The sequence below is a fragment of the Monodelphis domestica genome, chromosome 4, assembly GCF_027887165.1.
Source record: "Monodelphis domestica isolate mMonDom1 chromosome 4, mMonDom1.pri, whole genome shotgun sequence".
Lineage (NCBI taxonomy): Eukaryota > Metazoa > Chordata > Mammalia > Didelphimorphia > Didelphidae > Monodelphis > Monodelphis domestica.
In genome coordinates this window covers 353,245,482-353,260,919 of record NC_077230.1, presented here as the reverse complement: position 1 = coordinate 353,260,919, position 15,438 = coordinate 353,245,482, and the positions used below count along the sequence as shown (strand labels likewise).

The 15,438-nt window shown below is 33.8% G+C and overlaps 1 protein-coding gene and 1 pseudogene across 1 annotated transcript; one reads left to right on the top strand and one right to left on the bottom strand.

The window, feature by feature from the left end:
* Positions 1-644: 644 nt before the first annotated feature.
* On the top strand, positions 645-3,144 carry LOC100618325 (olfactory receptor 51V1-like). The gene has a single exon (XM_007491170.3). It carries the CDS (start codon positions 1,698-1,700, stop codon positions 2,655-2,657), a length of 960 nt encoding a protein of 319 aa, XP_007491232.1. The 5' UTR covers positions 645-1,697; the 3' UTR covers positions 2,658-3,144.
* A 4,909-nt stretch (positions 3,145-8,053) lies between these two features.
* Positions 8,054-10,763, bottom strand: LOC100618287 (olfactory receptor 52K2-like; annotated as a pseudogene).
* Positions 10,764-15,438: the final 4,675 nt, after the last annotated feature.

The window sequence follows — 15,438 nt, the reverse complement described above, 5'->3', positions numbered from 1 at the left end:
TTCTTATCCTATTTATAACCTTATCTCCTACTGAAATTATGAAGAAGTAAATTTCTGCTCATTGGGAATAAGAGTTTAGTTTTAGTTTACAAAAAGCTGAAAGAATTATTTAGAGTACAAAACTTCATTTATCTTCCCTACCATTTCAATCTTTCTGACTACAGTTTTTTTCTTTTTTTTTCCTTTTTGGCTGGCTACATTTTTTCTTAGAAATATATTATAGTAGCAGAATCTACAAACAATACTGGGAAGCTTGTACAGAAAATAAAGGAGAAAAACATTAGGATTTTTCATTGCTCATGTGTGTTCAGTCCATAACCACTGAATCAAGGAGAATACTTTCTAGTTTCCTTCATTCACCTGAATTTCTTCCAAGTGAATATGTATTGGATTGATATTTGGTGACCTGTTAGTGATGGTCACTATAAGGACAAGAAAAGACAACACTAATATGTGATTAAAGAATCACCTCCTGGCAAGTCACTTGGTCATCTGGTAGCTCTTGGATTTGAGCATTGGATCATAGTGTATAACCATTAGGGTACCAGGGTAACTGTCACAGACACAGGTATCTGCTTTAGGAGTTTATACTACTAGAAGGTTGAAGGAATAAAGGAAGAGGAAAAAAAGGAGGGAGATAAACAGACAGAGAGACAGAGAGACTGAGAGATGGAGAGGCAGAAAAACAGAGAGATGTAAACAGGGAGAGAAAGAGAGACAGAGATGGAGAGACAGAGACAATAACAGATAAAGAGAGAGAGACACAGAGTGACAGAGACAGAGACAGAGACAGAGATAGAGACACAGAGAGAGACAGAGAGACAGAGAGAGACAGAGAGGTAGAATCTGCCATAGGACTACTGGCTAAATTTAATAGATTGCAGAGCTATCTCTAATAACATTTGAGTGATCAGGGACTAATAATTTGTGAAAAACCAATTGCTAGGCTTATTCTAACCCCACCCTGAGTAATTTCCTTATTCAAGGAGTCACAGAACTCCATATATTATGGAGAATTCAAACAAAGGAATAAGGTCTTTTTTCCACTCAAATTCCAAGGTTACTCACCTGGATTTTGCCATATAAATTGACACTATTTAGGTCAATCTGGACTCTAAGGGAGACTGTCAGAGACCCCATTTCTAATACTCTAATTTTTGTGCCATTACACAGGCACTTTCCAGATAAAATGCATGGATTTCTTGAGATGCATTGCAGAAGAAATCCCTCACATTATTTATAACTATTTTCATCTCCTGGGTAAATGCTTAGGGTTAACATAACCTGGATTTCTTGAGTTAAATATTAAATAAATCCAGTCTCTAAGCAAGAGGTTTATTTTTTCAGCCACATTGGGCTTGGTTTCAATAATGCAGCAATGTTTTCCCAAAACCCTTTATGTTTTATAGTATTTATGATGAGAACAGGTGGCTTCCTATTGCTCATATCTGCTGTTTAGGAACAAAATGGATCATAGAGTGAACTCGGGAATTAAAAATAGCAAAGGAAGAGGAAAGGTTGGCTATGAATATAGATGAAAAGAAAATGTAAGGTAAATGTAAAAATGGTTAAAAAACTAACATCAAAGTACAACAAAATACATTTTGAATTCTTTGTTACAACTGCTTTTGTGTCTTTCTTTTCCTTATAGAAGTGAGTGGGTGTGGAATGGGATTGTGGCTCTACACAGAAGTTCCATGGCAGACTTCAATTCCAGTAGTTCTCTGTCCACTATATTTTATCTCACTGGAATTCCTGGATATGAGGAACTATACCACTGGATCTCCATCCCTTTCTTCATTCTCTACATGATTGGAATACTGGGAAACTGTACCATCCTTCATATTGTCCGGACTGACCCAAGCCTCCATGAACCCATGTATTATTTCTTGGCCATGCTCTCCCTCACTGATATGGGCATGTCCCTTCCCACACTTGTATCTGTCTTCAGAGTTTTGTGGTTCATTTCTAATGAGATTGAATTCAACACATGTGTAATACAGATGTTTTTTATTCATACTTTCTCCTTAACAGAATCTGCAGTGCTCCTAGCAATGGCCTTTGACCGCTATGTAGCCATCTGTCATCCCCTGAGGTATTCCACCATCCTCACCCCAAAGCGCATCATTAAGATTGGAATAACAGCTATTTTGAGGAGCTCTCTCACCAGTACTCCACCATTGGTCAGTCTTGCCTACTTTCCTTACTGCCACTCTCATGTTCTCTCTCACTCTTACTGCCTACATCAGGATATGATTCACTTGGCTTGTGCTGACACTAAATTTAATGTCATCTATGGAGTGGTTGTGATCATTATTCTCTGGGGATTTGATGCCTTGGGCATTCTGATTTCTTACATCTTCATTCTCCGTTCTGTACTGAGCATTGCATCCCAGAAGGAAAGACTCAAGGCTCTCAACACATGTGCCTCCCACATCTGTGCTGTTCTCATCCTTTATGTGCCCATGATTGGTCTATCTCTTGTTCACCGTTTTGCAAAACATGCCTCTCCCCTTGTCCATATTTTCATGGCTCATATCTACTTGTTGGTGCCCCCCATACTCAACCCTATCATTTACAGTGTGAAGACCAAACAGATTCGTGTAGGGATCATTCGTCTACTTCTCCCTAAGAAAATCCACTCTACCTGGGGGTAGGTTGTGCCAAAAAATAATCTCCATCACACAAGACTCAGGACTTAAATTATATGGGATCATTTTCATTCTACCCAGGAAAAGCATCTTCTAGCTAGGGGAAGAGAGAAAAATGGAAGAGGGAGGGAATGCTGTACTAGTGTACAACATTGAAACATCTTATTGTATTCATTTGTAATGTAGGCCTTTTAAGGGAATGAGGCTTACAAAATCAAGGTGATCCATCCAAGCATTATTAAGGGTTTATATTTTAGGGGAGACCTCTGTAGTTAGACCTTGTCATAGAAAGTCAGTAGAAGGACATACTATGCCCTAAGTCCACAGAGGGGCTTTGTTCTTCAACTATCTCTTTGTTTTGCTGAAACTCTTTAGGGAGGGAATGGATTAATGCATGCAGAATTTGCATGTATGTTCACTTATATGTAAGTAAGCTTATGTTCATTTATATGTAAGTTATATAGGTAAATGTGTAACTAAAATCAGGATGTGTAAAGGATTCACCAAAATGGAGTTGACTGCTAGCCACTACCCTTCTCGGTTTATTGAGAATATTTATGTTTCTTGCTCCTAACTACAGTCATCATCTATTTAATGCATAAAGAACTATTTAGATATTATAAATTTATACACATATTGCACTAAAAGACTTCCTCATATTTCTTTTTCAATCTTCTCCAAGCTCATTTCTAGCTCCTTGGCCATTGGAAATCATCATATGAATGTCCCATAAATGTGTCACATACAGTATGTGCAAAACAGAGATGATTATCTTCCCATCCCAAAAGCCAATCTTCTTTGAACTTCTCCAATTCTATCCAGGGTACCACTATCTTTACAATCACAGAACTTCATGTTATCCATTAACATCATCCTTAAATTCTCAGTATACCTTAACTTCATATCCAGGCTCTCAACATATCATGTTTACCATCACCTTCCTGTACTTACTTCGTCCTTTCTCCTCAGTTCAGGGCCCCATGACCTTTTACCTGGACTCAGAGTACTTTTCTTATTAGTTTTCCTACTTCATGTCTCTCCCATCTCTACGCCAACCTCTTCTCAGTCAACAAATTAACAATCCTAGAACTCAAGTCGAATCATATTATTTGCCTACTTAAGAAGAATCTTTGGTTTCTCATTACTTCTGGGATGCTATATCACCTCTTCTATTTGATTTTTTAAAATCTTTGCAATATAGTCTTGAAATATTCTTCTAGTCTCAATTCAAATTGTTTGGCCTTTAGAACTCTATGTTCCAGACAAACTGACTTTTTGCTTTTTATTCTGCTTTTCCTCTATTATCTCCAATTTATCCTGCTATTGATCCCTGTTTTGGAATCCCTATTTTGCCTCAAGTTTCACTTCAACTGTTACCTTCTCCACCTAGCTTTTCCAAGTATCTCAATTATTGCTGCTCTCCCCACACTGATATTCTCCTTTTATTTTTAAAATATTTGTTTTAGTATATATATGAATATTGTCTTCACATGAAATATAATATAATATCCTTGAAAACAAGGACTGCTTCATTTTAATCTTTATGAAACTAGCACTAGACTTTAGAATCCTAGGATCAGGCATATGATTTTCAATCATTCTCAAAGACTTAGGGAAGGATTCTAAATTATTAAGTCTACCTCCCCATTAGGAATTGCTTAGTTAGAGATGTCTTGGAAAGTTTGGGGGAAGGGTTGAATAATGAGCTTCCAAAATTTTATTTAATAAATCAACATATTAAATGTCTTTGTCTTTAGTTATAGAGATAATTTTTCACTAATTTAATTTATATTGGCTGGTCTAATTAATTTTAGTACTTGGAACTCTGCCTCCTGACATTTTTAATTATGACAATACCATGCACATTTCAGGCAAGCTAAATAAAATGCCCTCAAAAATAAAATACAAAAGAATCAGCTCACTTAAATATCATATCAACATAAATTCATACATATGTATATGTATAAACATATATATGTATATATATCATTGAAAAAACAAATTTGACAAGCCATAAACTAATATTCATAATGGGGGAAATAGAATCCATAGACCATATTTAAAAGTGAATTCTTTAAAGCATTAAAGGAACAAGCAATTCTAGTATCATATTTTTTAAATAAAAAAGTAGAGATAATTTTATAATATTTTTATGACACAATTCTGTCTTCTAATCTTAAAAGGAAATAGAAAGCATACAAAGAAATATATACATGGATTTTATTGTTGCTGTTTAATCCTTTTCCTGTCCAACTCTACATAACCTCTTTGGACATGGACATTTTCTTGGAAGATAAAGGAGTGGTTTGTGGTTTCTTTCTTGAGCTTGTTTAATATTTGAGGAACTGAGGAAATGAAGATTTATTATTTGTCTGTATTCAATTAGTGAATGGGCCACATCTGTATTCAGTAAGATAAGTTTTTTTTTTTTAATCCTTACCTTTCTTCTTGAATACAAAAGCTGCATATTGGTTCCAAGGCAGAAGAGTGGAAAGGGCTAGATGATGGAGGTTAAATGACTTGCCTCTAGTCACACAACTGGGAAGTTTCTGAGGCCAGATTTGAACCTAGGACCTTACATCTCTTGGCCTGGCTTTCAATCCACTGAACTACGCAGGTGCCCCCAAGATGAGTTTTCTTGAGCAGATCCATTGCTCTACCCACTGTGCAACTTAACTGACCTTAGGAAAAAATATTCTTTCTTAAAATGGTAAATGATAGCTCTATAAAACCATGAACAAATATTATATGCAATAGAAACTATTTAGAGTTTTGTGCAACAAATTCAAAGTTATATAATGATGAATATTTCTGCAATTACTGCAACAACAGGTACTAGAAATTTTACCTATAACAATTTCATGAAAAAGAAAAGGAAGAATTCAATACAAAAAGAGAAAACAAAGATTTCACTTTTTTTCAGGTGCCATTATGGTCTATTTATTTATCTATCAGGTTATTGTTTCCAATATTTTAAAAATCTCATTTCAAATAATTGGCTTAAATTTTAATTCTGGGTATCATAACATATGCATTTAAAATAAAGCAAATATTACTCTGAGAAGATTTCCAAGTCATTTGCCAGATTGCCATAGCAATATATGACAAAAACTTGACACTTTGTGTTAGGCAGTTAATAAGTTAACTGAAAATGAATTGAAGCAGTGAAATCAGGATGAGTTTTTTATGTAAATATACACAAAGATTAAGTATATAATATAAATTCATACAATAATATTTGTATATTATCAACAAAATTCTGTAGGAAGAAATAGAAAATAAAATTCCATACAAAATATTTAAAGGTCATATAAAATACTTGGAACACTGTTTCAAAGACACAACTCAGAAATATGTAAACAAAATCATAAAACACTCTATAAAGAAAGTTTGCCTAAACTGTTAGAAAAAATATAATCACTCATGGATGTCAAAAAAATGCCCAATACTGCCTAATTAATTCATTATTTAGCTCTTATTGATAATATTAAGAAATATTTATTAGAACTAAAAAATAATATCAGTGTTCATGTATAATAATAAAAAGTTAAGAGTCTCAAGGGAAATAATAAAAATGGAGGAAAGAGTAGTAGGGGCCAATAATATCAGATGTAAATCTTATTTAGACTAATTTTCAAGACCATTTGACATTAGTTAACAATAAAGAAATTCTTCTCTGAAACATAATATATATAAGTGAATATTTTTTTAAGTTTTGTAAATTCAAATTCCCAACATAATGAGGTAAAAATTCACTACTCTTGCAATAACTAGAATGAAGTCTAAGAGAGATATAGAATCAAAGAAGGAAAAGAACAATTTTCATTATATATACTTTCATTGCACAAATGAAATGAATACATTTAACTTGGGAAAACATCTGGGAAAAATCTTGGAATAAGTATATCTGATCAAGACCTAATTTCCTAGATACAAAAAGTGATGTATATGTCCAAGAAAAAGAGTCATATACTAGTAGATAGATGGTGAAAGAATATGAGTTGGCTTATTTTAAAACTAAAAAGGAAAGAAAAGAAAATCACTATCAACAATCATTTGAAGAATTTAAAATGAATAATTATCAAAGAAATTCACATTAATAGACCTCTGAAATAACACGTCATACTCATTAAATACATAATGATGAAAAGGAAAATCACAACTTTCAGAAGAGAGGTGGGAAAACAAGCATACTAGTCTGTTGGTCAAGCCATGAATTTATCTGTCCATTCTGGAATAAAAGTTTAGAATGAGCTCTCAGAATTCATTTAATTGACTCTGAGATACAACACCTGAGGCCATACCCAAAATGAATGAAATGAAGAGGAAAGGGATCTGCATGGACAAAAATATAATATATATATATCAATAGGTTCCTCTCTTAGCCCATGGAATTCCTTCTTATCCCTTGGAACAATGCTCATCTTGAAAAGTAGAAAATAGTCACTTAACTTTTTGAGTTGAACTATATAGAAAATAGTCCACATCTACTGTCTCCTCTGAAACATGAATTCAACATCAAAATTCCATTTGAGGAGACACTTACATCATTCATGTTAACTCTAAACCTGGTTCAGGTCATGACTCACTAGACTGTTCTGGTCCCCTCTTGACACTAGTATTTCTTTAACTAATCTAGACCAGCAACATGTCTAAACTTTCTTTTACATGCAATCTTCCTTCCTTAGACTCTAAACTCCTTGAGATGACTGTCTTAAAGTTTGCTTTTATTTTTATTCCCAATACTTAGCACAGTGCTCAGCACATAGTAAGTGCTTACTTAAGGATTTAAGGGACTGTCTGTCCATCTATCTATCTATATATCCTTCTATTTATCTATCTGTCTGTATATCTCTCTAATCTATTTATCAATTCTTCATATCAGATTCAAACTCAATATTACATTTTATCACATTTTATCAGATTTTAAATAAATGTTTGTACTAGAATCCAAGTTGAATACAGATTCATTATATAAAGAGAATACTTCCACAGTTTCCTCTTGGTGGATCACATTTTTCTGACACTGATAAATAGAAACAAATACATAAAATTCTCCCCGAAGAGATTTCATAATTAGGCCAAAGAATTTAGCTTAAATATTCATGCAGTAAAACAAGATGTATGAAAAATAAATATTACTCCAATTATATTGCAATTATATTGACTACCTTTATAGATTGTGTAATATATATATATGTATACACACATATGCTCTATATATTAATGTAGGTATATAATATATCTGTTTACATATGTGTTTTGTATATATGCAAAATATATGTACAGATATAATTTGTATATTAAAAGTAATAATACAATAAAATAATATGAGAATTAACTAGGAAAAAAGAGCAGGGTAACTGATTTTTAGAAATTCCAATTTTTTTTAATAACAATAATTCTTTAAAGAAAAGTTCCTCTTTTTAATATCAATTGTCTTCCAGTGATTCCATATAAAAATGAATCATGGAACACTACATCTCTGAAGAAATATAGTTGTAAGTCATCAAAAGGAATATGACTATTCATGTGGGGGGCATGATGGAAATGATAAGGTATCACTCAAGTAAATCTGGAATTTTTAGGAAAAACAATTTGAATGATATAATCAATGAAATATTATTTAAAAAAAAGACAGATTGGTCATGTAGTTTTTCAAATTATCTTTAAATTATCAATAGAATTCAATGAAGCTATCATTGTTTTTAATTGAAGTCTTTTGCTGAACTTATGGTAGTATATGTTCAAGAGTTCAACAGTATTGTCATTAATTGATGGATTGTCCAAAGCATATCCCCTTGTAGAGAAAGTACTCATGGTTATGAACATGGTTCCATTGAAGTACTTTAACATATCAATGCTTGATTTTCTTTGTACATCAACTGATTTATCATTGCTCTATTTACTGCCATCATAGTTATTATAATCGCCATGTTAAACAACATCAACACCAGCATCAACATCATCATTATCTCTGTTTTTAGCATCACAAATATCATCATCAACATTCCATGTCTGGTACATTGAATTGAAAGGCTATATGGCACAGCATATAGGACTACTATAATTGGAATCTAGAAACTGTGAAATTGAAACTAGATGTATGACTGACTTAATCCAGCCTTCAGTTTTCATTTTAGAAATTAAAGGGATTTGACTAGATAAGCTTAAAAGTTTGTGTCAGCTCCACATCTACTACCACAAAATATATGATTCTATGTATATTAACATAATCAACTCTTTCATCATGAGCAATAAAATGGTGATCATCATTTCTTGCATCAGCATTACTTTTGTCTCTCTAGTATCATCATCAAACTGAGATGGAAAGAGGGGGAGAATTAAAGGACTTGAATTTTGAACAAATAAATATCCTCTCAACTGATACAGATCCAATCACTGGAACATTGGGTCTTAACCCCATATTTCCCATTATTCACTTGTGCATCTGGGGAAAAGGGAATTAAAACAATATATTTTCATTTTGGGTTTTATAGCATAATTGGGACTAGAAAGTTGTTTTCAAGAACATAGTCACTAGTAGTGTGTCTACAAATTACAGAAATATTTTTCACAAGAAATCATCTTCCTTGACAGTTTATTCCTTAGAGAATGTTGTATCCTCTAATAGTTGTCACAAAAATATTTTTTTTTAGTTATGAGCAAGTATGCTATTGACTTGTAGACCCACACTCTCTGCTATTAGAAATAGGGCACATAACTAGTTCTATCCATCCTTGGAAATCAGGAAAAGTCAAAATAAGTTTTCCTTCACAGTGGAAATTAAAGATATCTTTTTTTTTGCAATCACTGTACTCTTCATTACTGATGAGATTGTTTTATTTTTTTCAGATATCAATGTTGTAGTGTTATTCCCTTATTTCTTATTCCTCAAATCCCTTCAATGCATGAAATCAGGGTAATGATAAGGTGCAATGTTGATTTCTTTCTATATGAAATAATCTTTCAGGCCTTTAGAGGATTAAAAACTTTGAGGATTTTCTCCCGGATTCTCTGAGTCCTTACCCCATAGATAATAGGATTTAGCATAGGTTGAATTAGTAGGTAGATGTTAGCCACAAAAATGTGGACATGAGGAGCAACATGGTGTCCAAATCTGCATGTGAGGAATGAGAAAAAACATGGGGTAAAGAAAATTAATATGACACAAACATGAGATCCAAAGTTTCACAGGGTTTTGAGATGTGCATCCCTAGAAGGGAGCTGGAAGACAGGATGGAGAATGAAAATGTAGGCACTGATGATTAGTACAAATCCAGTCCTCCAGTAATAAAAGCAACAATTAGGCCAGAAGCCAGTTGTTCTCAACTTTTCTAATGCTGTGACCCTGCAATACAGTTCCTCATGTTGCGGTGACCCCAAAACAAAAAAAAGTATTTTGGTGGCTACAACAAAACTGTACTTTTGCTACAGTTATGATTCAGAATGTAAAGACCTGATATGCATTATGTATTCTCATTGCTACAAATTATGAGGTTGAGAACCGCTGCCATAAGCACTGTATTCTAGTCTCAGCACAGGCCAGCTTGATCAAGGCCATAAACTCATAGTAGGTATAAGAAATGAAATTAGTTTTTCATTAGGGAAGCCATCTGAGTAGAAAGGGGTGAGGACAAAGTAGCACAGCTCTACGGAAAATAATAGCCAATCCCATGCTCCCAATGACTGTGTGGGTCAGGATTGCTGAATGTCTAAGAGGTTTGCATATGGCCACATAGTGATCAAAGGCCATAGCCAGAAAGAAACCAGATTCCATTATGGAGCAGGAGTGAATCAAAAATATTTGTGTAAGGCAAGCTTCAAACCGGATTTCCCTGTCTTTGAACAAAAAGAGGCTGAGAAGCTTGAGAATAGCAGTGGTACACACAAACAGGTCTGTCACAGCCAACATACCTAGGAAGAGGTACATGGACTCATGAAGGCTTTGGTCAGTTTTGATGATAAAAAGCAGAGCAAAGATTCCCAGGAGAGCCAATATGTCCACCATGCAGAAAGGGATGGAGATCCAGATTGAGCAGTCTTCAGTCCTGGAATTCCAATGAGAATGAAAGTGGAAGGATGAACATTGGTCTTGTTAGATAATATCATGTTTCAATTGTCAATGTATAAGATAATGGATATTTCTGAACCTTTGAAGAATAACATGAAGATACCAAATTAACCAATGTTATCATCTGAAATCATTAAAAAAACCCAAAGTATAAAAAAGTAGAGCTAGCATTCACAGGATAGCATGATTATCTTTTTTATCTCATAAGTTCCAGAAGTCATTTGAATTTCAGTGGGCATCTACAAGCCCTCCTGTCCACAACACTTTGCCTGATTTGAGGACTCCTCCAGATCTCTCCATGGCCACTAATGAGATCATGCTGATTTAACAAAGCTAGAGTGCCTAGAACTTGGAAAACTATTTTAGAGGCTAATATGACATGGACCTGACAACCCAGCATCTGCTGTGAATTCATACTGTGTGATGCAGCCTAAGATTTTGATGTCTGTTGTACTTCATTATTCATGACAACAATTCCTGTCTTTGGATAGCGTTAGATAAAAATAACCAGATTTCTTGCTGGTAGTGTGTGGTAACATAAGAGTCTGACACAGCACAGCAAAGGAGAGGTTGGCCCAAAGAATATTGAAGTGTAAGTGATAGTCTTGTGCCCCGGTCCCTACATCTAAGGCCTTTCAGAATCCATGTATTATGTAGCAATGCTATGAAGTACCCATTGTTTCCTGTTGCTCAGTCATACCCAACTCCTTTTCTATGTCATTTTATAGATGACAAAATGAGACAAAGTGACTTGTACAGACTCACATAGCTAGTAATTGTCTTAGATCAGATTGAACTAAGGAAGATGAAGTCCTTAAGAATTTTGTCCCAATACTCTATCTACTGTACCATCCAGCAGCTCTTTCACTACATGGGTCTAATTGAGGAGCAACTCAACACCTGTGGTGATATGAAAGGTAGCATAGCCCAGGATTTACTCATTTGATATGAGGAAATTATCCATTAAATCAACAGAGAAAATATGTTTTGGATACAGCCAAGCACAATGATCTTCAAGTGAATATCAAATATCTTTAATGCCTATTTGAAGAAATAATGCTTTAGCTAAATCTGTTCATTGGCATTCCCATTGTGCATAAGTTGGACAAGAATATAAAGTCATTGAGCCCATTCAGTTCCTAGGTTATAAAGAAATTGTGGACAAATCCATGGAGACTGTGGCAACCAGGGGAAGGCCAAGGAAAAGATGGTTTCCCCTCATAAGCAAACAGGAGCTTCACCCTTCCTTTTTCTCTATCCTTATCACATCTTTCCCATTTGCAACTATAAACTGATCATAGCCCTGGGGATTGTCATATATTAACTATAAATGGGGGATTCATGCTTCCACAATAGGTTTCTTTCTTGTTCCCCCTTCCCAGAAACACTTTAGTTAAATTCCTTTTATGTGGTTTGATACAATAAGGAACCTCTTGATGTCTGGAAATTAGGACATGTTAAAAAGTATCCTGTGTAGGAAGACAAGAAATCCAAAAGTGTAATTGCTCCATATATTGCTGTGAGTCACTTCTCCAAAGTGACTAACATCAATTCAATTGAGAAATAAAACCAAATAACCCAATAAAAAATTAAGTGAATGTTAAAATAAATAATATTTTCTTATAAAGGAAAGGAATTGAAATGATAATATAAATATAATAAAAATATTCTTTTAATAATAACTAATCCCTGTGTTCTAAAGAAATTATTTCTGTTAGTATGGGAATATACACTCCTAGATTTTTGTTTCTAATGCCTATTGTAAGGGTTAAAATTAATGTTTGGACATCAATTATATGAAATTATGTGATTGCAAGTATTTATTATTTTTTATAATTTATATATATATATAATATATAATAGTATAATAATATGCTATTTCTTTAGTCAGAAATTAATTTACAAATATTTACAAAATAGAGAGGAAACAAAGTAGAGAAAAGTGAACTAGATAGAGAAGTTAACTATCCTATCTTAATCCAGGCAGAGATTAATTAGCTCTCAACTAGGAAGGACTGCAGTGAGTAACCATGTGGCCTCCTCCAAGATAGAAGCTAGTCTCTCCAGAAACTAGGAAAGGGGTCACCCTTTCATTAACCCCAGGAAATAGTCCAAGAGTCAGAGTCCAAGTTGAAGCCAAGCTCCAAGCCCACTATCCAAGCCAAAGTCTCCAGCAAAGCTCCTTTGAAGACTGTCTCCAGAAGACACTCTCTTCAGACTATCTTCTCAAAGAAAATCTGTTCCAAAGAAATCAAGGGTTGTTTTTATGGTGACTTCTTGTCCCTTCCCCTATTCACAGGGGCCAATCACAGTTATCAAATTATCTAGCACTGCCCTGTAGGCAGTGTCTGTGGAATAGACTTCTCACCTCTAAAGGTGTTAACTCTTATCATAGGACTCACATGTTTCTGTGTTATCACCTAGTTCAGCATGTGGGTTGCAGATCTCTCCCCACTTAGGGTTAAGTACAGGTAGAGGTGTCTTCCATTTGGAGCTATAAACTCTTGTAGTTTGTAGACTTCCCTTTCCTAAGGGTTAAGTATGGGTGTATTTGCTTTCGTTGATTAATTCCAAAGTATATAAAGGAGAGTTAATCCTGTTTTCAGAATCTAGTGAGGTGCTAAATAGGGATACTTAAGTTATTGTTAACCAAGGTTTTAACTACAACTAGGCAAAGACAATAAAGATTTACCTTTTCACAACTGTAAACTCAAAATAGGCAAGGAGAACCAAGAACTTTTTTTCACACTATGAATAAGAAATTATCCTATGTAGTAATCTTCAGAGATTTCAAGCCACTCTAGACACCCTTTGTGCTGAAATTTTAATAAGGAGGTTTTTCCGATATAGTTCAGGGTAAGATTACTATAGAGGTAGACCCCAATACTAGGCAACTCTGATATCATGTCTTTCCTTTTAAGGATATAGAATTTACCTATCTTTGACCATAAATGATTAGATCCATTCTTTTAGTCGCCCACCAGAACAAATTTAAGCTCTCTTCTTCAAACAGAAATTCAAATATTTTGTTTTAGTGTTTGAGTGAATTTGAAGTTCAAGATGACTCACCAGAAGATTGTGAAGCCAAAAAGTAATTGATTCTTAATATATAATACTGAACATCTGCTAACCAGAATAATAAAACATAGAGTTCAAATAAATTCCATTCTGCCTCAAATAGAACTGGGATACTGGGTTCTATCCTGATTGTGGCAGGTCTATATGGACATTAACAAATAAGAATATGTCTGTAGGAAACTAATAGGTTTGATAAGGAAATATGAAATCATGTCTTATGATAATTTCTTGAAGAGTACTCTAGTATTCACATTTCTATAAATAAAGGAAGATGGCTAGTAATAATAAAGATTGCCTCAGGTATCTATAAAATATGAAAAGTATTGGCAGTAAATTACATGAACTGGGGATTGAAATATAAGGAGTCAAATTTAGCTTATGTGTATTCATAATTGAAATATGACAGTGTGTATATACATTTTGTTACAAAGGAATTGATCAGCTGAAATGTATATGGGTACAGAGAAATGATGTTCTGGCAATATTGAATACATACGAATGTCTGTATGTAAAGCTATGAAACACAGAGATGAGACATTGTAAGAAAATATTTGAGTTAGGACTAAATACAATAGAATTGGAAATAATGTTGGGATAGAAAAACAGTACTGACAGATGAGTAGGAAGATTATGATAAATTTCAAAGGCAAAATTAACACAAGGGCAAGATACTATATTATAAATAAATTTCTACCAAATTAACAATGGATAGATTTCTTTCCTTTCTAAAACATGGGGAAGTTGGAAAGTTCTCCATTTTCCTTAATGATTTTTTTTAAAAAGTGGAGAAACGAGGTATATTGGATTTGTTCCTTATCAATAATAATGGATTGGATGGCTAAGTGGAAGTGATAGGAAAACTGGGAAGAGAAGTGAACACTTGATCTTAGACCTATTCTTAGAAGGGAAATCTAGTCTGAAAGAAGTGAGATGGAAAGAAAAGCTTTCAAAATTTTCCAGATAAACTAAGTCAGATTCCAATGCACAAGTTTCTATAAGGAGAATTAACCTCAAAAGGAATGAAATGCTCTCAAGAATTAATAAAGACAAATATACCAATATTTAAAAGTTAGAGTGCAATCTAAAAAGGTTATTGTGGAAAGATGGGTAATACAAGGGCTATTTCCATTTTGGAGTGTCAAAATATTAGCAGAAAAGTCAAATAAGAGAAGATCACAAATTAGCAAAGGCTAATCAAATTATATATATATAAAATCCAGGCAATTTGAGGCTTTGGATGGATTATAAGGATAAAAATAGAACAAGGAAGGATAGTATTGATGCCCTATGTAGAGTGGATATTGATGGAGAAAAGAAAGAATTAGTAAAATGTTTATACATTTAGTTCCTCCATAAAAATGTTCCTTCATTATGGAATAGATAGACAATTAAAGGCATAATTGACAAGGAGTTACAAACCAAAATACAAAAGGAATTTGTAAGAGAGCCCTAGTAGCCCTCAATTTATTTTCAGAACAGACCATTATGGACTAGATATTCCTTAGCTATTTTCATAAAAGTCTGAAAAAGTAATGAGGTACTGGAGTGGTGATAAAGTTCTAGAGTTAGGAATGTTGTTATTATATTCTCAAGGGAAAATATGGTTCTTCATAATATAAGTTGCTGAACATGATT